The 26,717-nt window shown below is 44.2% G+C and overlaps 2 protein-coding genes across 3 annotated transcripts in view; one reads left to right on the top strand and one right to left on the bottom strand.

The window, feature by feature from the left end:
• Positions 1–15,025, top strand: part of LOC109894785 (F-box only protein 41) — a 109,695-nt gene extending 94,670 nt beyond the window's left edge. The window contains exons 12-14 of the mRNA XM_031828489.1: positions 2,873–3,031; positions 6,679–6,794; positions 8,153–15,025. Coding sequence (XP_031684349.1) covers positions 2,873–3,031; positions 6,679–6,794; positions 8,153–8,215 — 338 coding nt within the window. The 3' untranslated portion in view covers positions 8,216–15,025. The remainder of the gene's footprint in view (positions 1–2,872; positions 3,032–6,678; positions 6,795–8,152) is intronic.
• Positions 15,026–20,155: 5,130 nt separating this feature from the next.
• LOC109894189 (RING finger protein 24-like) overlaps positions 20,156–26,717 on the bottom strand; it is a 55,442-nt gene continuing 48,880 nt past the window's right edge. Inside the window, exon 6 of one of the 2 annotated variants that reach the window (XM_020487468.2) lies at positions 20,156–25,578. In XM_020487468.2, the coding sequence (XP_020343057.1) occupies positions 25,434–25,578 (145 nt within the window). In that variant the 3' untranslated portion in view covers positions 20,156–25,433. The remainder of the gene's footprint in view (positions 25,579–26,717) is intronic. The other variant, XR_004210552.1, reaches the window with a different exon arrangement.

Consider the following 26,717-nt stretch of genomic DNA (forward strand, 5'->3'; position numbering starts at 1 on the left):
TGAATTTCAAACATACACTACATGACCAACTGTATATGGACACCTGCTCAAACACCTCAGTCCAAAATCATGGGTATTAATATGTAGTTGTTCCCCCCTTTGCTGCTAAAACAGCCTCCACTTTTCTGGGAAGGCTTCCCACTAGATGCGGAGACTTGCTTCCATTCAGGCATGAGCAATGGTGAGGTTGGGCATTGATATTGGCCGAGTAGGCCTGGCTCGCAGTCGGCATTCCAATTTATCCCAAAGGTGTTCGATGGGGTTGAGGTCAGGGCTTTTTACAGGCCAGTCAAGTTCCTCCACACCGATCTTGACGAACCATTTCTGACCTCGTTTTGTGCACAGGGGCATTGTCATGCTGAAACAGGAAAGGGCCTTCCCCAAACTGCTGCCACAAAGTTGGTAGCACAGAATTGTATAGAATGTCATTGTATGCTGTAGCGTTAAGATTTCCCTTCACTTCAAGGGGGCTAGCCTGAACCATGAAAAACAGCTCCAGACCATCATTCCACCTCCACCAAACTTTACAGTTTGCACTATGCATTGGGGCAGGTAACGTTCTCCTTCCAAACCCAGATTTGTCCGTCGGACTGCCATCTGACGCCTGGCAATGCGCATGGTGATCTTAGGCTTATGTGAAGCCGCTCGGCCATGAAAACCCATTTGATGAAGCTCCTGACGTACATTTCTTGTGCTGACGTTGTTTCCAGAGCCACTTTGGAACTCGGTAGTGAGTGTTGCAACCGAGGACAACCGATTTGTACGAGCTTCAGCACTCAACGGTCCCGTTATGGGCGCTTGTGTGGCCTTCCACTTCGCGGCTGGGCCATTGTTGCTCCCTAGATGTTTACATTTCACAATTACAGCACTTAAGTTGGCCGGGGCAGGTCTAGCAGAGCGGGAATTTGACGAACTGACTTGTTGGAAAGGTGGCATCCTATGACACGTTGAAAGGTCTTCAGTAAGGCCATTCTACTGCCAATGTTTGTCTATGGAGATTGCATGGCTGTGTGCTCGATACACCTGTCAGCAACGGGTGTGGCTGAAATTGCCGAATCCACTAATTTGAAGTGGTGTCCACATACTTTTTGTGTAAATATAGTGTAGCTTCAACCACAAAACCAGGAAGGTTTCCAATGCCTCGTAAAGAAGGGCACCTAATGGTAGATAGAAAAGAAAAAGACATTGATTATCCCTTTGAGCATGGTGAAGTTGTTAATTACACTTTAGATTGTGTATCAATACACCCAGTCACTACAAAGATACAGGTGTCCTTCCTAACTCAGTTCCCGGAGTGGAAGGAAACCGCTTGGGGATTTCACCATGATGCCAATGGGGACTTAAACAGTTAGAGTTTAATGGCTGTGTAGGAGAACTGAGGATGGATCAATAACATTGTAGTTACTCCACAATACTAACCTAATTAACAGAGTGAAGAGAAGGAAGCCTGTACAGAATAAAAAATATTCTAAAACATGTATCCCGTTTGCAACAAGGCACTAAAGTAAAACGTAAAAAAATTCACTTTGTCCTGAATACAAAGCGTTATGTTTGGGGCAAACACAACACATCACTTAGTACCACCCATAATATTTTCAAGCACGGTGGTGGCTGCATCATGTTATGGGTATGCATGTCATCGTCAAGGGAGTTTTTCAGGATAAAAATAAATGGAATAGAGCTAAGCACAGGCAAAATCATAGAGGAAAACCTGATTTGTCTGCTTTTCAACAGACACTGGTAGACAAATACACCTTTCAGCAGAACAATAACCTACAACACATGGCCAAATATACACTAGAGTTGCTTACCAAGACGACATTGAATGTTCCTGATTGGCCAAGTTAGTTTTGACATAAATTGGCTTGAAAATCTATGGCAAGACTTGAAAATGGCTGTCTGGAAATGATCAACAACCAACTTGACAGAGCTTGAATACGTTTTTTTAAGAATGTGGAAATGTACAATATATCCAGGTGTGCAGAGCTCTTAGTCGTACCCAGAAACACTGTAATCGCTGTCAAGTATGATTTGAATGTATTGACTCAGGGATGTGAACACTTATGTAAATGAGATATTTCCGTATTTCATTTTCAATAAAATTGCAAACATTTCAAAAAACATGTTTTTACTTTGTCGTTATGGGGTATTGGTTGATGATGGGTGAGAACATTTGTTTTAATCCATTTTTAATTCAGACTGGTAACACAACACAATGTGGAATAAACCAAGGGGTATGAATACCTTCCAAACACACTGTATGTGCCCTGGTCAAAGGTAGTGCACTATTAAGGGAATAGGATGCCATTTGGAAATCAGCCACTCTGATCAGTTCTCTCTCATCCTACCATCTAGAGCGAAACACGATGAAACACTTATCCCCCAAGATGTTGAATTGAATCATCAAAAAAAAAAAAAGATCATACAAATGGTAGAAACACAGTGAACATACTGTTTGGTTTTTGTCGGCTGGTTATGTGTGCTTTCGCCACGACCATCTCTTTTAAACTTACTTAGGTAGCATTGTTAAAGTTGTATTTTTATGTAAGCATTGCCAACACTTCAACCAATGAACAAACGTATATCAATGTGTGCTGGCCAGGTGTATATGACTGCTTTAGACTCTAGATGGGCTCTTTAGATATCTTACCCAGCACTTGAAAAATAATGGATGAGCAAATACCAAGCGTCCTGTCCAGGGGGTTTACTTGTGCATCTAGCTGCCTCACCCTACACAGTTACAGAAGATACTCTCCTGACCTGTGGGCTGTTCTGGTGCGGTCAATGCTACTTACATACTACTGACTAAGTTGTTGATATCAAAGGTATCTCGACCTCCTTCTTCTGCCCTCCTCCTCCTTTCCCCCTGTAGCGAGGAACTGCATGCGTCTGCAGGTGTTGGAGCTGGACCATGTGAGTGAGGTCAACCAGGAAGTGGCAGCAGAGGTGTGCAGGGAGGGTCTGAAGGGCCTGGAGATGCTGGTCCTCACCTCCACCCCGGTCACCCCTAAGGCCCTGCTACACTTCAACAGTGAGTACACCCTACACCCTACTACACCACACTACTGGGAGGGTCTGAAGGTTCTAGACCCCCCCCCCCCAAGGCACTGCTATACTTTAACAGTGAGTACACCCTACACCACCACACTACTGGGAGGGTCTGGAGGTTCAAGACCCCCCCAAGGCACTGCTATACTTTAACAGTGAGTACTCGCTACACCCTTATACACTACACTACTGGGAGGGTCTGGAGGTTCTAGAATCCCCCCAAGGCACTGCTATACTTTAACAGTGAGTACACGCTACACCCTACTACACTACACTACTGGGAGGGTCTGGAGGTTCTAGACCCTCCCAAGGCACTGCTATACTTTAACAGTGAGTACTCGCTACACCCTTATACACTACACTACTGGGAGGGTCTGGAGGTTCTAGAATCCCCCCAAGGCACTGCTATACTTTAACAGTGAGTACACGCTACACCCTACTACACTACACTACTGGGAGGGTCTGGAGGTTCTAGACCCCCACCAAGGCACTGCTATACTTTAACAGTGAGTACACGCTACACCCTACTACACTACACTACTGGGAGGGTCTGGAGGTTCTAGACCCCCACCAAGGCACTGCTATACTTTAACAGTGAGTACACGCTACACCCTACTACACTACACTACTGGGAGGGTCTGGAGGTTCTAGACCCCCACCAAGGCACTGCTATACTTTAACAGTGAGTACACGCTACACCCTATTACACTACACTACTGGGAGGGTCTGGAGGTTCTAGACCCCCACCAAGGCACTGCTATACTTTAACAGTGAGTACACGCTACACCCTACTACACTACACTACTGGGAGGGTCTGGAGGTTCTAGACCGCCACCAAGGCACTGCTATACTTTAACAGTGAGTACACGCACCACCCTACTACACTACACTACTGGGAGGGTCTGGAGGTTCTAGACCCCCACCAAGGCACTGCTATACTTTAACAGTGAGTACACGCTACACCCTACTACACTACACTACTGGGAGGGTCTGGAGGTTCTAGACCCCCACCAAGGCACTGCTATACTTTAACAGTGAGTACACGCTACACCCTACTACACTACACTACTGGGAGGGTCTGGAGGTTCTAGACCCCCACCAAGGCACTGCTATACTTTAACAGTGAGTACACGCTACACCCTACTACACTACACTACTGGGAGGGTCTGGAGGTTCTAGACCGCCACCAAGGCACTGCTATACTTTAACAGTGAGTACACCCTACACCCTACTACACCACACTACTGGGAGGGTCTGAAGGTTCTAGACCCCCCCCCCCCAAGGCACTGCTATACTTTAACAGTGAGTACACCCTACACCACCACACTACTGGGAGGGTCTGGAGGTTCAAGACCCCCCCAAGGCACTGCTATACTTTAACAGTGAGTACTCGCTACACCCTTATACACTACACTACTGGGAGGGTCTGGAGGTTCTAGAATCCCCCCAAGGCACTGCTATACTTTAACAGTGAGTACACGCTACACCCTACTACACTACACTACTGGGAGGGTCTGGAGGTTCTAGACCCTCCCAAGGCACTGCTATACTTTAACAGTGAGTACTCGCTACACCCTTATACACTACACTACTGGGAGGGTCTGGAGGTTCTAGAATCCCCCCAAGGCACTGCTATACTTTAACAGTGAGTACACGCTACACCCTACTACACTACACTACTGGGAGGGTCTGGAGGTTCTAGACCCCCACCAAGGCACTGCTATACTTTAACAGTGAGTACACGCTACACCCTACTACACTACACTACTGGGAGGGTCTGGAGGTTCTAGACCCCCACCAAGGCACTGCTATACTTTAACAGTGAGTACACGCTACACCCTACTACACTACACTACTGGGAGGGTCTGGAGGTTCTAGACCCCCACCAAGGCACTGCTATACTTTAACAGTGAGTACACGCTACACCCTATTACACTACACTACTGGGAGGGTCTGGAGGTTCTAGACCCCCACCAAGGCACTGCTATACTTTAACAGTGAGTACACGCTACACCCTACTACACTACACTACTGGGAGGGTCTGGAGGTTCTAGACCGCCACCAAGGCACTGCTATACTTTAACAGTGAGTACACGCACCACCCTACTACACTACACTACTGGGAGGGTCTGGAGGTTCTAGACCCCCACCAAGGCACTGCTATACTTTAACAGTGAGTACACGCTACACCCTACTACACTACACTACTGGGAGGGTCTGGAGGTTCTAGACCCCCACCAAGGCACTGCTATACTTTAACAGTGAGTACACGCTACACCCTACTACACTACACTACTGGGAGGGTCTGGAGGTTCTAGACCCCCACCAAGGCACTGCTATACTTTAACAGTGAGTACACGCTACACCCTACTACACTACACTACTGGGAGGGTCTGGAGGTTCTAGACCGCCACCAAGGCACTGCTATACTTTAACAGTGAGTACACGCACCACCCTACTACACTACACTACTGGGAGGGTCTGGAGGTTCTAGACCCCCACCAAGGCACTGCTATACTTTAACAGTGAGTACACGCTACACCCTACTACACTACACTACTGGGAGGGTCTGGAGGTTCTAGACCGCCACCAAGGCACTGCTATACTTTAACAGTGAGTACACGCACCACCCTACTACACTACACTACACTACTGGGAGGGTCTGGAGGTTCTAGACCCCCACCAAGGCACTGCTATACTTTAACAGTGAGTACATGCTACACCCTACTACACTACACTACTGGGAGGGTCTGGAGGTTCTAGACCCCCACCAAGGCACTGCTATACTTTAACAGTGAGTACACGCTACACCCTATTACACTACACTACTGGGAGGGTCTGGAGGTTCTAGACCCCCACCAAGGCACTGCTATACTTTAACAGTGAGTACACGCTACACCCTACTACACTACACTACTGGGAGGGTCTGGAGGTTCTAGACCCCCACCAAGGCACTGCTATACTTTAACAGTGAGTACACGCTACACCCTATTACACTACACTACTGGGAGGGTCTGGAGGTTCTAGACCCCCACCAAGGCACTGCTATACTTTAACAGTGAGTACACGCTACACCCTACTACACTACACTACTGGGAGGGTCTGGAGGTTCTAGACCCCCACCAAGGCACTGCTATACTTTAACAGTGAGTACACGCTACACCCTACTACACTACACTACTGGGAGGGTCTGGAGGTTCTAGACCCCCACCAAGGCACTGCTATACTTTAACAGTGAGTACACGCTACACCCTACTACACTACACTACTGGGAGGGTCTGGAGGTTCTAGACCCCCACCAAGGCACTGCTATACTTTAACAGTGAGTACACGCTACACCAGACCCGGTTCAAATAAAGATGTGCTTTATTGAACTTGATTTTCACAAAAGAACCAGTAGAACAATCCCAAAAGTGCAATCCCTGCCCATTTTTAGTTTTCCATTGCTCAAACAACGGCTCAAAGTGTTGAGTCAGCACCATTTTGAATCCAGGTCTGCACTTTTCTCATCCAGTCAATCATTTCAGAGCTACACAAGTGGCTAGGGCATAGGGGCTAGGGTTCTATTTGGAATTGGGTGGCGAGTCTGCTGCGTCCGTGTGAGGGCTGCACACCATCTCGCCCCTCCAGGTGTGTGTCGTAACCTGAAGTCCATCGTGGTGCAGATCGGGGTGGAGGACTACTTCGAGGACCCCAACAGCCCTGAGGCTAGGAAGCTGTTTGACGAGAGGGTGAACAAGCTGCAGGTAATTATAACGAGGCTTTAACTTCCACATCCCAATGAATCCCAATGCTCTTAAAAAGGATTGCATTTGAATCGTCTAATAACATTTACAAAGGGGGTGCATCTCAATACACTTATAAAGGGGACGAAACTCAATACTATTAAAACTCACTCTGGATCAGTGCTTTGAGGGCAAGTCCTGACTATGCCAGTCCAAATAATTTCCTGTCTTTGGGTTCTCCTGCCCACACTATACGTATCATTTATATGACTAAATCTGTAGTGTCCTTAGCAATGGTAAGGTGGGTGAGTGAGAGTAGTCTATTATTACAACTCAACCATACTGAACCGTACAATGACTCAAAACCAAGATCCCCAGATCAGCTGATCGTCCGGGGGATTCTGGAAAGAGGATGTGTGGCGTTGAGGGCGGTCGCACGCCCACGACGGGCGCCGCTCAGAGGTTAAGAGGAAGAACGCTTCGATATTCGCACTCTGAATTTTTCATCTATTGGGCCCTGGTCAAAAGTAGTACACTAAACAGGGAATAGGGTGGGCGTGTGAGCCTTCCCTTCTTCTGTGAGTCAGTGAGGAAGGTGTCCCTTTCTGGCTGGCGGATGCCCTGCTCGATTGCTCCTAGCCGTTAAGTAACGAACTCCAGAGAGCTAAAAGTGTGTTTGTAAATTCGGGCCCTGTTCATTTGTCACGGCCGTAGCCAGGCGGGGAAGAAGCAAAGCAAACATTTAATCAAACTCAATGAACCCTCGAGGGGGAAAAACCAATGAGTTATGTGTGTACTGTACAAACAGTGAAAACCACTATTCCAAGCCTAGGAACCAGCAGAGTCATTCATTTCTTACGTGTATACATGTGTGTGCGCAATGGTCTACAAACTTAGTTATATGCTTACTTTTCTGTTTATAAATACAGCTTCTCCCTGAGACACACTAAGCATATTTTAGGTTCACGCATGCTTAATAGGGCTGTGACGATACCAGTATCGCAATATTTTTCCCATGGCGAAAATGAGAACGCGAAGCAGACCGAACTCTTTAGTCCTTTAAAAACCTGCTGTATGTCAAATATAGTGTGCTAATAGTTTGGGAAATAAATACACGTGACTCTGAATGACAACGTAATGATGTTTGTTTCCAGCATTAGGGCTGTTTTCCTAAAGAAGTTGAAGCCGCTTTATGTTTTGCTTCCTTGCCATGATACTAATGAGTATCGCAACGCTGGTATCGTCCCGGCCCTAATGCTTAAATGCACTCACTCAGATATAAATAGATTGAGGCACGCTCATTCACACACACACTTTTTATGGTTCAACGGCCTCTAGAGAGTGTGTGTGTAGCGGTCTAACCCCTCTTTACCCTCCAGGGCTTGAAGAAGAGACCGGGCTTCTCCAAAATTCTGCACGTGAAGGCGGACATCCTCTGCTAACCCCATCCACCACCCAGAACCCCCAAAGAAAAAGGGTCGGCCATTTTGTTTCCAGACACACCAACACAACCGACCTAGTCATTTGTAACCCCTTGACGTGACGCGAGGACGAAACAGCCTGAAGTACCAGTCAGCCAACACACGCATGTAACTGAAGAGGAAATTCAGCAACATGATACTTTATTGTTAAAAATAAAAACCAATGTGTTTTTAGCTCTTAGCCTTGACTAAAAGACAGACACCACAGACAGATAGACGCTCCATAGACCACTACAATGCCAATTGGAGAGATGCAATGCAGTACAGAACAGAGGATAGACCAGACAAGAGGCCTGGATAAGTCAGGTCAACACCTTACCCTGGAGCATACAAACCCAGTGGAAATTCTCAGAAAGGGACCAAACCCTCCTTTACCATAGATGTATTAGAGAGCTCATCTCCCATCTTTTCAATGGCTGCTTTTTTGACCCAATGGGCAGCACCATTGAGGGCTATCTCTATTTTTAAAGTAGTACATTTTGTGTGTCCTCTATCCAACTCTATGGTGGGGTAAAGTGTAGTAAACACATCATCAGGCTGGTAACAAGACCAGGGGCCCCTAAGTCTCCGCGAAAACTAACAGGGACCATGTTTGTGACTTGCTGACCTTCCAAACAGATTTGAAACAAACTCTTATTGGACTTTGTAGATGCCGTAATCTCGGCGGGCATTTTGATTTCAACTGAGAAAAGAGCTGTAAGCTGGGGGATAGATGTCATGAAGGAAATGCACATGAGCAGTAAAGCAGATGTAGGGATGGACGGTGTGTGATTTTTGACCCTGTCCTGAGCCAGAGGAGTAAGTTAAAATAGACCCTCAACTCCCAACGTGTGTGTGTGTGTGTGTGTGTGTGTGTGTGTGTGTGTGTGTGTGTGTGTGTGTGTGTGTGTGTGTGTGTGTGTGTGTGTGTGTGTGTGTGTGTGTGTGTGTGTGTGTGTGTGATGCATGACATACCAGCTTCAGACTTGGTCAAACATAAAATGAGAAGATATCTTGTCACCTTTTAGATTTTTTTTTATTCCAAGGTCTTTATCGGCCTATCAGCCGCTCCATGGTGTAGTCGCCATGGGAACAGTGCAGTTCCCATCTTCAGCAAGATCATCAGCGGAGCACAGTCTCTCACGCACACGCTTGGATTTTCAGCTGTCAATGACTTTTGTCTGTGGAACTCTTACAGTATCTGTAGGCCGGCTGGTCCATGAGGAAGCTACTGTTTATTTTGTTTTTAAACAGGGTTGCAAATGGATTCCTTTTGCCTTTTATTTCAGAATTGATGACTTTCATAGCTGTGTGTGTTCTCTCCGATGTGCCACTAATCTATAGGAGCGTTGTGTAAGGCAGTCGTTCACCCTATTCAAATAACTAGCCACTAGCTCTGTAAGCTACAGTGAATTACATGAGGTTCATCCCAAATGCACCCTATTCCCTATGGACAGTAGTGCGGCAGGGTAGCCAAGTGGTTAGAGCGTTGGACTAGTAACCGGAAGGTTGCAAACCCCTGAGCTGACACGGTACAAATCTGTCGTTCTGCCCCTGAACAGGCAGTTAACCCACTGTTCCTAGGCAGTCATCGAAAATAAGAATTTGTTCTTAACTGACTTGCCTAGTTAAATAATGGTCCAATCAGGCCTCCAAGGCCTGGAATAGGGTGACATTTGGGATGCAGTCTTGATCTCAATTGCCTAAAAATCCTCTTCTTGTTTCTTCATCTGCACTGATTGCCGTGTCAAGTGAAAACAAAATGGTGGAAGCTCATCATTAGGCTGTCTTTCACCTGACCAGTTATTTTCACTCAGTGCAATGGCGGGAGAAGAGGACAGAGTTGTTAGACAATTGAGTAAGATCGCCTGTAGGTATCCACTCGCAGTAGTGTACCATTTATTTCTTCAGGCATTCATGCAAGTTGTCGAGCTCAGGCAACAATGCACCCCGACCTAAACCATGCATCCACCCCAGGGAGGCATCTCAAGTCTAATGTGGACTCCTTCTGACAGAAGACAACAGTTGGAAGCTTGATCCTCTGGTAGGCTTTGACTTATCCTTTGTTTGTACGTCATTGTAGATCAAGGAAAGGAAATGAGAAAAAGCCATTTTAGACTATTGAGATGCAGCCCGTGTGCCAGAGAGGAAAGGCTGCAGGGCGAATGCTTTACTTCCCCGGCAGGTTTTTTTTTTTTTTAAATGGAGAGATGTTTAGTAAAGTTGAGCACCGAGTTCTGTTCTAAGTTACGTGCTGCTTTGTTTTAGTAGTGCTAGCCTGACATATACACACACACACACACACACACTACAGTCGTGGTTTCTCATCTCCATGTTCTCTTCCAATACTGAATATTGTACTGCCATGGTGGCTGTGAAAAGACTAGAAGGGGTTGAAAGGCTTGCCCCTTCGATTGAAAAGGTGTTTTTAAAGCCGCTGCCACAATAGAGGAAAACACAATGCACTTCTTTATTTAGGGATGTGGTCCAAATGGCACCCTTTTCCCTGTATAGTGAACTACTGTACTTTAGATGAGGGCCCATAGGGCTCCGGTCAAAAATGGTGCACTATATAGGGAGTAGGGTGGGTGCCATTTGGGTTGCAACTTTAGGGGGTTTTCAGTTCCTGACAATCTAGTCTTCTTTAAGACATTAAAAACTGTACATAATGTTGTTTATAATATAAAAAGATTACTGCATTTGGTGTTATAAAATTAAAGGTCATAAGTATAAGGATCTTCACGATGAAAAAAAATGAGTATTTTAAGAAAAATGAGTAAATTAAGAGTCTACAGGTGTCGATTCTGAAACATTTTCTCTCCAAAGTCGAACTGAAAGATGCAGCTATATTATGTATAAACGGTAGTGTTGAAATTTGCGGTTGTGTACTATAGATACTTTATATTCAATGTTCACGATCAATGTGCTATAGAGATGGACATTATTTAAGAAAGAGGATAAAGATTATTTGAGCTATTTATTTCTATAAAAAGAGAGGTCTATAATGTTGGCATGTTTGTGGTCATGCATCAATCATCACGTTGCCTTTGACATATTCTGCTGTAGTGGCTGTAGTTAACTTTAATGTTTAAAAAGATTTTACGATTGCTTGCAAAGGTTTATGGTGTATTTTATTTTTAATACGTGTGTTGCACTAGTGGCAAAAAAATAAGAATACTGATATGTAATATTAGTGCTGTATTTTAGTGTTTAAAACGCTTTCTCAGTATTTGACATATTATGATGCACTTTTAGAGTTCCATGGTGGTTCTTTAGGATTAAGAAATCACACTTTTCAGCCTGTCAACATTGTCATGCTGTTTCCATGGTTTCCTCTGTGCTAGCGATAGGTGCGAGCGATAGGTTGGTTGGCAAGAAGGTCGATTACTTCACAACCAGTAGCCAATGGCAATGGAGAGTTTAACATGTCACACAATGCAGACCCTATTTTAATCGCCTATATCTGTCATATCTCGCTCTCATTGGCTGTTGAAGTTTATGGTTGAACCATGGCCAACCTGGTTCAACTGGATTTCAAGTGGTTTTGAGGTTCATCTTACACCAACATGACCTTATGCTCACAATCATGATCATTACCAGGTAATGGCAAGAATACAGTGCCTTGCAAAAGTATTCACCCCCCTTGGTGGTTTTTGCCTATTTTGTTGCCTGTAATTGAAATACATTTTTATTTTTATTTTTATTTGGATTTGCACAAAATAGTCCAAATTGGTGAAGTGAAATGAAAAAAAAGAACCTGTTTCAAAAACGGAAAGGTGGTGAGTGCGTATGTATTCACCCCTTTTGCTATGAAGACCCTAAATAAGATCTGGTGTAACCAATTACCTTCAGAAGTTACATAATTCATTAAAGTCCACCTGTGTGCAATCTAAGTGTCACATAATCTCACACCTGTTCTGAAAGGCCCAAGAGTCTGTAACACCACTAAGCAAGTGGCACCATGAAGACCAAGGAGCTCTCCAAACAGGTCAGAGACAAAGTTCGGGGTTGGGTTATAAAAAAATATCTGAAACTTTGAACATCCCACAGAGCACAATTTAAATCCATTATTAAAACATTGAAAGAATATGGCACCACAACAAACTTGCCAAGAGTGGGCCGCAAACCAAAACTCACAGACCAGGCAGGGAGTGCATTAATCAGAGAGGCAACAAAGAGACCAAAGATAACCCTGAAGGAGCTGCAAAGCTCCACAGCAGAGACTGGAGTATCTGTCCATAGTATCTGACCACTTTAAGCCGTACACTCCGCAGAGCTGGGCTTTATGGAAGAGTGGCCAGAAAAAAGCCATTGCCAAAAGGCATGTGGGAGACTCCCCAATTATATGGAAGGTATTCTGGTCAGATGAGACTAAAATGTAGCTTTTTGGCCATTAAGGAAAACGCTATGTCTGGCACAAACCCAACATATAACATGGGGTGATAAAATGATACAACCCCCCCCCCAAAAAAAAATCTATTTAAATTCCAGGCTGTAAGGCAACAAAATAGGGAAAATGCCAAGGGGGGGTGAATACTTTCGCAAGGCACTGGAACTAAGTTTGTGTACTCTGTGTTTGTGTTGGTTTGCTTTAAAGCTTCTTAACCAGATTCATTGTGTGACAGAAGTCCTGCTGAAATTGTTTTAGAACATGCCCTGAAAACGGAAACGAATGAGAGAATGAGATTAAGAGTTGTAGAGAAGTCATTCTGACAAAAACATACTGCATGTCAGGGTTCTCCAACTGGCAGCCCCGGGCAGTGATTTTATTAGCCTTTTATTTGATCTCTGAGTAACAAAAAAATACACTTTTTGACAATTATTTTTAAGTGGTTGGACATAATACTGTAAAAACAACAGCAAATCAGCTCCAATTGATTTATTTTGGAAATCTGTTCCTAAGTATTCCCACGCATAAGAGAGAGAGATATGTGATGGTATACAAATGTAAGTTCGGTTTGAAATGATTGTTTTAGTCAAATATACAGAACCAAAAGTTTGGACACATACTCATTCAAGGGGTTTCTGTATTTTGTACTATTTTCTACATTGTAGAATAATAGTGAAGACGTCAAAACTATGAAATAACACATATGGAATCATGTAGTAACCAAAATGTGTGAAACAAATCAAAATATATCTTAGTTTCTAGTAGTCACCCTTTGCACACCCTTGGCATTCTCTCAACCAGCTTCACCTGGAATGCTTTTCAGTTTTGAAGGAGTTCCCACATATGCTGAGCACTTGTTGGCTGCTTTTCCTTCACTCTGCAGTCCAACTCATCCCAAACCATCTCAATTGGGTTGAGGTCGGGTGATTGTGGAGGCCAGATCATCTGATGCAGCACATTTTTGGTTACTACATGATTCCATGTGTTATTTCATAGTTTGTCTTCAATATTATTCTACAATGTAGAAAATAGTCAAAACAAAAAAACTCTTAAAATGAGTAGGTGTGTCCAAACTTTTGACTGGTACTGTATCTGCTGGGCTTCTTGCGGTAAATTCTTAGTCTACAAATGATTTGTAAATATGTTCTGTCCCCCTGACCATCCGCTCAAGAAAGTAATCCGCCCGCGGCTGTTTTTAGTTGATGGTCCCCGCTGCATGTTCTACTAGGACCGTATAACCATAGCGAAGATTCAGTGTGTCTGTTGTTAAAGGGATAGTTCCCCCAAATTACAAAATTTTCCTTACCCTATACGCAGTCTATTGACCAAGTCCATGCTTTGGTTTGTTTATCTGGCCACTGCCATAGACTGCTTATAAAGGTAAGGAAACCAATAACAGTTTATCATTGGGAACTTTCCATTTAATGTTTTTATGACTTGTTTTGGTAACTTAGTCTTTCTGAATATCAAATCATTTAATGATTCCCATGATCAAGATTCCCTGTCGCTATTTTATTTGATTCATTTAATTGTAATGAGTTGGTACATGATTGAATTATTTGTTATTCTCTAGAACCCTGGCTATTGTTTTCTGTTGATTAGATTTTTAAAAATTCTTTTTAAGTATCTTCATTTCTCTTTTCAAAGCCAAATTCTGATTCATGGAATAAGGTTGTTTGGGATATGGGCAATTTATATTTTTGTTTGTAAAACAAACTATTCTACTGTGTCAGGCATTTGAGTGCATTTGAAACCTCGATTTTTCCTAAGACCAGCTTTGTGCCAAGATTTTATGCTCGATCTACGGTATGTCTCTTTCGTCCCAAATAGCACCCTATCCCCTATATAGTGCACTGCTTTTGACCAGAATCCTATGGGCCCTGATCAAAAGTAGTGCGCTATTCAGGGAATAGGGTGCCATTTTATACCTGTATCAATTCTTATGTAATTAATTAGCCTGGATCCAGATCTGTTGGTACATTTTGCCAATCCCTATGGTCATTGACATGGCAAGATGGCACAAAAAGATCCAGGACCCAGGCTAACTTATTTTTACCTCTTCTGCACATATTCCCTGTATGGATGATTGCATTCTCTGCTCATTTGTCTGAGTTGTATTCGAACTCATTACCTCAACACTTATCTGGGCAACTAAGTGTGCACATTCTTTAATGATTCTTTTGGACAGTCATTGATATTATGCTCATTTTAATGTACTGTATCGAATATAGGTATGTCTTGTCGGTATGACCAGGTTTATTCAAAAACCCAAACAGTCATTCCCACAACAGTGTTATGCCGTTCATCATCCTAAGACCATTGCAATAAATGGAAAGGTGTTATTTTCCCATTCATCGTCAAAATCATCAAGTTCTTTTCATCAATAAAATGATTTAAATACATTGACCTGTTTGAAAATCTAATTATTATTTTCTGTACAATCAATTACATTTATTTATAGATCCCTTTTTACAACAGCAGTTGTCACAAAGTGCTTATACAAAAACCAAGCCTAAAAGAAGTGGGTTCTCTTTAAAAACTCTTATGTACTCCTGACTGTTTCCCCTAGGTACAGATCTAGAATCAGCTATCCCTTCCTCCAATCCTGTCCTTAACCATTAGGGAAATAAAATACTAAACTGACTTGAAGCATCCCAGTTGTCCACAAGAGGGCAGTGTTGTTCCATTTACAAGCACGTGCATAATGTTGAGCCTAGGCCTCTGCCTTTGGTAGTTCATCTTATTCATTCCTTTCTCTATTGGCTAACACAACTCAAACTGGTTAAACAGGCCCATCTAGTCAAGAGTATCATCACCCTTCACAGATGTATGCAACAGAGTTATTTGAAAATGTATCCTAATAAACACCTTTGAAACTTCACATACTGAACATTTGAACAGGCCACTCACTGTACTGTACCTACTCTAGGAAAGTATAGGGGCTCTATTAAATCTGGATCGACAAACAACAGCAGTAGTACTGTAATGGAGATTCTAGAACATGCATATCATGACGATAAATGTGGATTGCGGACATGTAGTCTGCCACATGTCTAACCTTGAATTCCATCTAGCCTATGTGCCACACCTGTCCAATCCTTCCATCATAGTCTAGAACAGTGGCTCCCAAACTGTGGGTCGGGACTAACTTTTGGGTTGCGGCGGGGGAGTGCGGATGGGTCACGGGATGACACTTATGCATTGTTACAAATATTTGTATCATTATACAGTCAATTCCTTAAGACCTCATACTCTAATCTACATTCAGTTACATGCTTTGAAGAAGAGGGTATCATTAATAAATTAACTCAGGGGTCTGAGCATGTTTTTTCACCACTCAACCGTCATTGTATATAGACTTGTTTATACTGCATTATTGACTGTATGTTTGTTTTTACTCCATGTGTAACTCTGTGTCGTTTTATCTGTCGAACTGCTTTGCTTTATCTTGGCCAGGTCGCAATTGTAAATGAGAACTTGTTCTCAACTTGCCTACCTGGTTAAATAAAGGTAAAATAAAATAAATTAAAAATGTTGGGTCGCGACTCAATTGGTGGGTTACAAAGCAAAAGAGTTTGGGAATCCCCCTGGTCTACGGTAGGGGTTGTTTCTGGACAGGACCAAAGGCTATAAATTAAAGGACAACCCAGCCAGACCACACCACTCTTCATTTGACCTTTGACCATAAAGAACCAATCCTCTTTTCTGACTGCAGGGGAAAGTAGGTGGAAGTCAAGAGGCTGATTAGTCTTATCGTCTCACCTCCTCGAAGACAACCCAGAGGAGACGCAACACAGTGTGGACTGGGAGAGGTCAGTTGGTCAGGGGAAAGGGAAACATCAACAACACAGGTTGCATCCTTATTGGCACCCTTGTCCCTGTTTTGGTGTACAACTTTTAACCGGGGCCCTCAAATGCTGAAGACTGGCTGAGACTGGGCGAGGTAGTTAGGCTTGTGGCCCCTGGTCTGCTTTTGATATATTCGTCACCTGTCAGACCGACACACTAAACTAGACCCCCCCCCCCCCCCCTTACACACACACACACACAATCAACTCCATCACATGACAAGACAAATGGACACCATCTTTTCTCCATCTGTACAGCGAAGTCGTCAGGAACGGCCGTACAATTTGATTTGTGGTCCAGAGGGCTTTAGTGAAGGCTTGCATTTCACACTGCTGTAAAAGTGGACTGAGCAACAGAACCCGTGTCTCTATTCATATCATTCCTTCAACTTACCATCCAGGTAAACACATTGGTTTCATTGCCAAATGTTGACGTCGATGAGTTGTCATTACACGATATGGAGATCTTATGATTTAATGTCGACAGAGCGATGTGAGCACCCACCGCCTCGTGGTAGCCTGGTTACACCATACTGAAAGATGGGATGCACAATGGTGAGTGCAGTGTTCAGTCTGGTTTATCCAGGCTAACCTTCTGGGTCCCATATCCTTAAAACATAAGGTAAACCTCTGGTGCTTGATTGACCATCATAAAGAATCCACAAACTCATGTTTAGATCAACAGGTAATAAGTTAGTGGTGCCACTTTACGTACTAAAATCGGTCCGTATTTTATAAAGCAGTGCTGATCTAGAATCGTGTCTTCACTGTCCATGTAACCTTTGTGATTGTGATCTAAAATACAAAACTGATCCTAAATCAGTACTCTTGCTCTGAGGTGCTCGATACCTCAGGGGCCCCAGGAGATCAGAGAAAAGGAGACCTGCTGTAAATTGGTTTGAACCTGAGAATGTGTTTGTCTCAAACCAGTAGAGAAATGATTTTGGCTGATTTCTCATGATAGTCTTAGTCAATCACAGTTTATCCTGTACAACATGATTATCAGACTCAATCTAAACCAGTGGTACTCAACTCTTACCCTACAAGGTCCAAAGAATGCTCGTTTTCCATTCTACCTGATAATGAATTGCAAACACCTGGTCTCCCAGGTCTAAATCAGTCCCTAATTAGAGGGGAACAATGAAACATTGCAGTGGATCTGGCTTCGAGGTCCAGAGTTTGAGGGATCTAAACCAGCCAATCCTTCATTTCACTCAACAACAGAGAAGGGAACAGTACAGAGGCTCTAATTGGCTGAAGCATGTCGAGAGAGAACAGTGCAGATGCTCCGGTTGGCTAAAGCATGTTGAGAGGGAGCAGTACAGACGTTCTGATTGGCCAAAGCATGCTGAGAGAACAGTACAGACACTCTTGAGGCCTGTTGTTGCCGTGGAGCTCTGAGGTAAGGAAGGTGTGAGCAGAGACTGTATGACACCCCACTCATTTTGGGGGTCTCACTGCCCCAAAAATTCGGGGCGTGCGGGAGGGGACAAGGAGACCAGAGCCAACTGTCCCCTCTCTCGCATGAACATGCCAGATATTGGGCACATTCCTCTGCCGAGGCGTTGTTGATGCCTGCAAGCTCTTACAACCCCAGTTATGTAAAATACCTATCAGCTAACCTGTCAGCAATCTGTCAGTTGATGACATCTGAGTAGTGGGACGTGACCAATATGAAGGAGCTGTGAGTTCACGCGGGGGAAAGCGTGCTCACGCAAAAGAGGAAATGCCCACTTACACAGACAGGAACCTTGAAGAAAAAATGTCCGATGGCAAACGGCCCGAGTAAACTCTTATTTATCAACAATAAACAAATTGCCATTTATTAGACAAACCACCCACTTTTTACTGTTATTGTAACAGGAACGATACGGCAGCGACTGAATACCAGTGTACTGACACTGGAAGTTCACACTGACACCATGCACTTACCTGACAAGTTTGGCCACAAGCGAATTTATGTCATGTGGAGTGTTGCTGTTCGTTTGGGGTGGGTCTGCATCTGTACAAGTAGGTGTTACGCAACTAGTGATGCAGTGTGTGAGCCAAGAGTCTTGATCAGTCACTTAAAGACATTTCCACCCTTGGTATTACGTCATACCAAAGTCCTATACTACAAAATCGGGTTTGAGGCATTACCTAAGGTATCTTTTGGACAACCGGGGATAACCAGTACCACCAAAGTGTCTCACCTTTTAGCCAGGTACATTTCTATGGCAACGAATCCTTCCGAACTAACTTGCTCCGTGGGTGGGCCAACTGCATTTATCCTGAATGAAGTGTCTGAGCTGCGAGTTGGGGACAAATTTAATCAGATGCCCTCCCTCTCGCATAGATTGTGTCATAATTATTCAGAAGTATTTGTTGTGTGTCCCCCTTTCTGGAAAGGTATTACATCTCAGCAAACGGCATCACCAATAGGTGCATAAATACATCACAAGATACTACAGCAGAGAACGCATGGATACCTTCCGCAATTCAGTTTGGAAATTCTGGGAGGGGTTGACCAGTTATTTATTCAATTGACTTATACTGGTGGCAGTGGTGGCTGCTAAGGGGAGGATGGCTCATAATAATGGCTTGAATGGAGTCAATGGAATGGTATCAAACACGTCAACGATTTGGTTTCGATGTGGCCGATGCCATTCCTTCGACCCCTTTCCATCCATTATTATGTGCAGTCCTCCCCCCTCAGCAGCCTCCACTGACTGGTGGGAAAGAATGATTTCTGGGATCTGGTGGATTTGTTAAGATGAATTCTGTATCGGCAGCTTGATGTTAAGAGCTGGTGAGTCAGGTCTGTGGCAATTCTCTCGCCAAGAACAGCGCTGCCATGTTCTTGAGATTAACTCCACTGATGCACAGTAAAACTTTTGTATGACTTAATACAATTATTTAAATAAGATTAGGGGGAAAAGGTACTTGTGTACAAAGATGGCATGGCGATAATAAAATAAAGACGGCACTTCTAAAAGCCTCTCACACACCATATCTACGGACAAAAAAAACTGCATTTTATTGATGGCAATTTGAATGCAGAGAAACCGTGACGAGATCCTGAGGCCCGTTGTCGTGCCATTTACCCGCCGCCATCACCTCATGTTTCAGCATGATAATGTACGGCCCCATGTCACACTGTGTACACAATTCCCGGAATCTGAAAATGTCTCTATTCTTCCATGGCCTGCATACTCACCAGATGTGTCACTATTGAGCATGTTTGGGATGCTCTGGATCGATGTGTACGACAGCGTGTTCCAGTTCCCGACAATATCCAGCAACTTTGGACAACATTCCACAACTCTATGCCGAAGGAGATGTCACGCTGCATAAGGCAAATGGCGGTCACACCAGCTACTGACTGGTTTTCTGATCCACACCCCTTCTTTAGAAATGGTTTATATTTTTGTTTAGTATAGCTTCCTTCATAGTATTCCCCCCCAGAGTATTACCACATATTCAGGATCACGAGATCTGGCTAACTATTTGACATGGTAAACAATTACCTTCCGCTGCAGTACAATGTTAAAGGCGCAATCTGGGATTGGAGTGGTTCCATTTCACCAGCCCCATCCTTTTACAAACAATGAGGCGGTGAGCCACTGCTGTTTAAATCCCGTATTGTCCCTTTAAGGATGCTGCTACAACCACGTAAAGGAACTTTACTAAAAGCATGAGCAGTCATTATTTCCAAAACGTGGTAATTTTATTTACAGTTCAAGTCAGTCACATGCAAAAAAACATTATGAATAAAACAATTAGCAAAATAAATGCATTCATTACTTTTTCTTTCCAAAATGGCAATTAAATATACAAAAATAGAGCTTACAAATACTGTACAGCAAATTTCTTCAAAAATATTCTGCTGCAGAATTCTTAATTTTATAAACAATGTTATATCACAGGGTAGGATGGGTAGACCCCCCCCCCCCCCCATGAGGATGGGGTAGGGTTCACCCATCAAGGGAAGAAAGGGCTGGTGGATAAAGTGGGAGGTTGGGGTAAGATGGTGGGGTAGGTTGATTTATTGAGAGAAGAAGGTGGTGGCTATTGGACATAGTGAGAGGTTGGGTTAAAGTGGGGTAGGGGCGAGACAGGGGATGTACTTAAAGGGAGAGAAGGGGGGGGGGGTGCACTACAAGAACTATACACTGAATAAATGCACACCATACACAACATTGAGAGTTTTCAGTGAGGCAGTGACGTGTTAGAGGCCAAAGTGGCCAATTACACAGCTTTGACCTTGAGGCCTGGCCCACAAAATGGCTGCCAACAGCTAGGTATACAAAAGATGGTTGACTCAGGCCGTTTACCATTGAATAGAATGTCTACTTAAGGGGATGGCTCTACTGAAGACACCAATGCGATAGCAGCTTGGTCTGGTCTACTTAGTTCATTTGGCTTCCATTGAAACAGAAAATAAACAAGGGAGCGGGATGTCCCACTTCCTCTTCTGTCTCTGGGTATACTTTCTGAGAGAAAAGCACCTTATAGAAAGGACACGTGATAAGGGGCACGTTATTACGTAATTTGGTTGCTGTGGTGACAAAGAGCCTCACTCTGCTCTCAGTAATTCATGATATTGAAGCAAGTACATCATAGTCCTTTAATATTACAGCCCAATGGCCTGGCGTTCTCTGGAACAGTGCTGACGTCCATGGAGATTACAGTAGGGTGACTCATCACTAAATTCGTCAACCGTCCAAACTCCCAATGTTTTTCAAATAGATTTGGCCTGGTAACTTGTGCAGTAATAACTAGTAGATGACAGGTGATTATTCACTATGAATATACACATTATTCCTTCCTCTTGCGTAAGGGCCTATAACTGCCTGCTGTTCTGGCACTTGACCGTGGCTACTTTCCAGGACTCGGAGAGAACCTAGAACCATGTTGTCTGGCCCGAGAAGAGTGGGGGAAGGATTAGGGAGTTACACAGGAAGAAATGATGGGTTTTAATAGATAAAGGTTTCTCTTCTGACCTTCAACTCTCATTTGAAAGAGAACATTACAAAATGGCTGGCATTGTTACAATTCTCGGATGGGCAAATGGCAGTTGTAAGTGCGCAGATGCAGTGTTTTCAATGGAAGAATTATCGGTGCACAATGCACAACCCCTCACAGTAAAAAGTGTTTATGCAGTATGCCTTCCTACCAACACTGCTACTACTCTATGTACAATTACAATGGTAAAATTGGTTGCAGGTGCCATTTCATCGCATGCTTTCACATGATCGGTGTCTCCCAGTCCTATCTCATATCTCCCTCTAAACTGTCAACTCGGAGACAACCACACGTAGTAGAGGATGAAGCTTCAAGACTGGCTGTGTTTCCTGTTGGCTACGGGTTACAATATAGGAGTCTTAAGGGAATAAGAAAGTGGTGGGGCTTGTTGTCAAAAGATAACTTTGGACCAGTCAAACGTGGGAGTTTTGAGATGGATATCTGAGTTGAAGTCTCTTCGTACAAAGGAGGTGTTATATACTTCTATTTGAGTGATATACAGAAAGGGTGACACCTCCATTGGTTCCTGCGAGGCAAATGTGTGTGTGTGTAGCCACACAGCAGAACCAAGAAGAGTCAAACGGGTACCGAAGCGGCCCGCACATGCTAGCAACGGCGGGCTCCTTCAATAAAAAGGTTATGGTTTTTCTCATTCCACATTCAGCCAGACTAGTGTCTCTTCAAACAAATGGCCAAAGTAAACACACATCGTAAGTAAAAGCACAAGTAAAAAAAATATAATAATTGAAATTGTCATCCTCCTCAAATACAACAGATATTATTGGGTGGGGCGGGGGAGACATTGTTTCTGATATTGGCGGCAACATGTTCCAACTATTCATTTCACCAGCTAGCTACAGTAGGCTAACGTTCCTCTCGGTTGTTGTTCGAAAGTGAAGCCAATGGACACAGTCAATTTCGTTGGGTGGTTGATGACTCTGTGGTCTTAACACTTCAAAAATGGAAGACAGTTCATAGAATGACTAGAATTCTAAGAATACCATTCCATTTGTAGGAGACACAAGCACAGTGGTTCTGGAGCTGGGCCTGATGCTCAGCACTGAAAACGCCGGGTTCCTGAAAAGTTACAAACACTTAAGGAGGGAAGAACCAAATCGAACCTGTTAGGACAGACCAGGCTGCCTTATAAAGTTGTATTGAACGGCATTATTATGACCCATCACCTAGATCTAGTCTGTGACCTTTGACACAAGCTGACCCCTGACCTATGGGACACTATCCCCCTCGGTTCCAAACTATCACACAGCACTTTTACTACAGTGATCCCACAAAAGGTGGTGGAACAAAGCACAAGGGTAGAGGGGTTGGTGTGTGTGTGTGTGTAGCGGTGAACAAAACACCAGTGTGGAGAGAGCGATTGGGGAAAGCGCTAGAATGAGCCTGCTAAAACACTGCTATTCTCTACGACTGCTGACCAGGGCCTATACCAGCTCAATGACATCTACTGGGAACGTACTGCTGCCAGGATTTGAACTAGATGCTTAGCCTACATCCCTCATAGCCTAATTAGATCAATGTTAAGCTAAAGCTAAATAGCGTTTAGTAATTACTAATCACAGAAGCAGCTTTGAATCGTTGACTGAATTGAGAATGAAGTGAATCCCCGGGTGCTCCTGTTACGACATCAGTAAGGGCTCGCAAACAAGAGACGGGGTTTGTTGCTTAGTTTGCATAGTGTCACAGATTGATACATTTCACCAAGCCGTTCACGTTCCAAGGCCGTGTTGTGTAGCCCTGTAGCGTTCACTACCATCATTCTGTGTCAAAAGTTGGAAATGCAATGAACTGAGCAAACTTGTCTGGTTTTATACGTTTAATGTATAGCAGTCAAAATGCAACAATGCCTTAGTGGAGGGTTTCTTAAACTATGGGTCGGGACCCAAAGTGGGCTCTGGGCATGTGAGAATATAATCACACCCTATTTCTTCTTCATTTGGGTTGTTGGAGGACCATTTGGGTCAGGGGAGGATGATCAATTTCAAATTTGGGGCTCAAACTAGAAAAGTTTAAGAACCCCCTGCCTCAGTGGCCCAGTATTTGTTCTAGGTTTCATAAAGATTAGCCTATAGAATATATGATTCTAGACATGATCACGTCGGAGACCATATGGAATATAATTCATCTCGTCATTATGTGAAGTACTCTTGTTCACTATTTAGTGTGTAGATTGGGATAGTTGTTTTAGACTTACATCAGGCTAAACCTCATTCAAACTCAAACCAGAGGACAGCAAGAGAGGGATGTATTTTTAAACATAGAAAACCAAAAGAGGAGTCTTCCAACTATGTGTTTTCATAGCGCTCCGTTGCCACAAGCTGAATGAGTAATGCTTTGGGAGTGCTGCGGGCTGGGGGAGAGGGGGGGGGGGGGGGTTCTTATGTAACAAGAACAGAGGCATATGATTGGATGTTAGCTCTAGGGGTGCCATGGGCTCGGGGTGTTGGGTTACTCTTACTTCCCTGGTCGCTCGTCCACAGGAAGTGACTGAGGCCAGGACCCCTCCACAGTTGGAGAGTGTGTATCTGGGTAATTCTACTATTTTAATTTGAGTCGACCCTTATAAAAACCTTGGAGTGAAAAATCTTTCAATGAAAATACGACCTCTGCATTGTTGCGTTTTGACAATTAGTTCACAAACAGAATAGTAACTTTTTTTCTGTAATGACAGATGCAGACCGTGAAAGTGGCCACAGAAAAGCCTTGTGGTAAATAAAGTCTGTGTCCCAAATAGTGCACTTTTTAGAGAATAGGGTACCATTTGGGAACGCAGACGCTGAGGTGTGCAGTGAGTAAGAAACTGTACAACCTTCATATGCAAGAGGGGACGCAGAGTCGGATGCACCGGTGAATCACATCCTAGTCACAACCCCACATTCGAACCCATTGCTCTCTTAATTCACATTAAGTTGTTTAAACACCAAGTACTGAGGTTGGGGTGACCCTCCCTTCATAAACACACCTCCAATATCCTTTTTTGCATGTGTGAGTGAGAGGGAGGATCAGGCCACAGAATTCTGCAGTTCCTTGAGCATCCCAAAGTCAATTAATTTGGAGGCTACTGTCCCTTTAAGATAGTATTGGCCCCCCCGAAAAAAAAAAATCTTCACTCAACTATAAAATTAACTCATGTGGCTCTGTATGTACACACAAAAAAAGTTAATCGTAATAATAAAATAACCTTGTTGCTACTACAACCTCCTCACAAGCAATTTAAGTTTGAGTAAAATGTTTAAAGTGCTTGTAGAAAAAATAAAAAAAAATACAAGTCGTTTAGTCGTTAAAAAGAAAACGAAACGATGAAGCCATTTTCATATCAACGTGTGGTAGTTGTTGGTTTTTATGTCTCTTATTCATCACGCGCTGGTGTCCCCAGAAAAGTGCTTTGGTTGTGAAACGGTCAGAATAGTGACCACGGCTGTGTCCACAAGAAAAAATGTAATTGTCAATAAAAAGAACCGTAATTATATATAAAAAAAATCATTATGTGAATCCACCAAGGCAGAGAGATGAGAGGAGGAGAGGCAGCAGACTCACTTCTTCGTCGCCGTGAGTACCTGTCCGCATCGTAACACTGTTGTGTTCCTCCATTGTCTGTCCTGTCTTTTAATCATATATAACGCCTCGATCGCACCTACAGAGTCATTGCGCAAAATGGTGCACAGCATCATCTGGATATGTGTGCAACAAATTTCAGCATTCCCCTTCTGCCACCATTTCTGTCAAGCCGCCTACGCATACAATTTGATGCAGCATCGAACGTATGCCAGGTAAACACAGCATTCCATTGGAAATGAATGTACTTCTGGTGTACCAAAAATGCAATGATGCTGTCGGTGTGATCGAGGCATAAGTGTACCTGTACATGTGTGTGTAGTCGTGTGTGTGTGTGTGTGTGTGTGTGTGTGTGTGTGTGTGTGTGTGAGCACTGCAGTTTGCGCTACACCAGATTTTCCACGCCTGGCAGGTGCTGCTGTATGGGCACGGTGACGTCGATGGTGATGCCCGCCTGTTGGGCGAGCTGCAGAACAGGCATGTTGCACAGCGGGCACACCTTCCTCACCTCCAGCCACTTAATGAGGCACCTGCCAGAGAGAGACAGGGGTGGGCGGAGGAGGGAGGAAGTAAGGACAGGGAGAGAGAGGATGGGGAGGGAGAGAGAGAAACAAGATGGTTAATCTTTAGGGTCATATAGCAGACGCTCTTATCCAGAGCGAATTACAGGAGCAATCATGGCTAAGTGCCTTGCTCAAGGGGCACATCGTCAGATGTTTCACCTAGTCGGCTCAGGGAGTCAAACCAGCAACCTTTTAGTTACTAACCCAACTCCCTTAACCCCTAGGCTTAAATCATCACTTGCAAATGTGGGTGACACCAACTAGACGCGTGTGTTTCTAGTGTTGTCTATCTAAACACTAGCCCTCTCAGTTCAGGTCTGACTGCTGCATCCAGCTGATCTATTGCTGACTGCTCACAAAGAGCTAGCACTAGAAGACCAGGGGGCTTATTCCACAGGGCAGACTGTTCCGCATAGCAGCTAGAAATAGCTCAGTCATTCTCCAATGTGTGTGTTCCCCACATGTTCAGCCCTACTGAATAAGGATGCTCTGTGCTATGCATTGTTAACTGAACAGAGAGTGAGTCAGTACAGTAGGTTGATGGGACCTAGACTAGGGGCGCGTCCCAAATGGCACGGTATACTGTGCACTAAATAGGGAACAGGGTGCAAAAACGTCTGCACTAAATAGGGAATAGAGTGCCATTTGGGACGCTAAACGAGAGCTTTTGCCCATCACTCAGTCAGAAGTGGGTGGGGGCGGCGTGGCGTGTTCGTCGCTACTGAATTATTTACAGTGGGGCTGGCAGTTCTATTTTGGTACACTCTGGTCCCACAGGGGTGGGAAGGGATTCACACATAGGAGTGAAGGGGGAGAGGGACTGTGCCACTGTGCTTCCTTCTCACGGTCCCCTACTAGAGGGTTGCATATGAGGCGGACAGAGGGAGGTGGGGGTAGTTCATAAATCTTCTGCTCTCTAGCATCATCTAGTTCTCTGCACTGTCCCAGAGGGCCACACACAATCAGTGGTGTGTTGACATGCAAGTCAGTGTGTTGTGATTGAGTGGGCCCCGCCCCTGCTCCTGACATGTGGTAAAAACTCGGCCAAGACTCGACGTAAACAGCCCAATTTAAATTGTCATGCCGGGGGGGGGGGGGCCCAGGTT

The sequence above is a fragment of the Oncorhynchus kisutch genome, linkage group LG7 (genome assembly GCF_002021735.2).
Source record: "Oncorhynchus kisutch isolate 150728-3 linkage group LG7, Okis_V2, whole genome shotgun sequence".
Taxonomy (NCBI): Eukaryota; Metazoa; Chordata; class Actinopteri; order Salmoniformes; family Salmonidae; genus Oncorhynchus; species Oncorhynchus kisutch.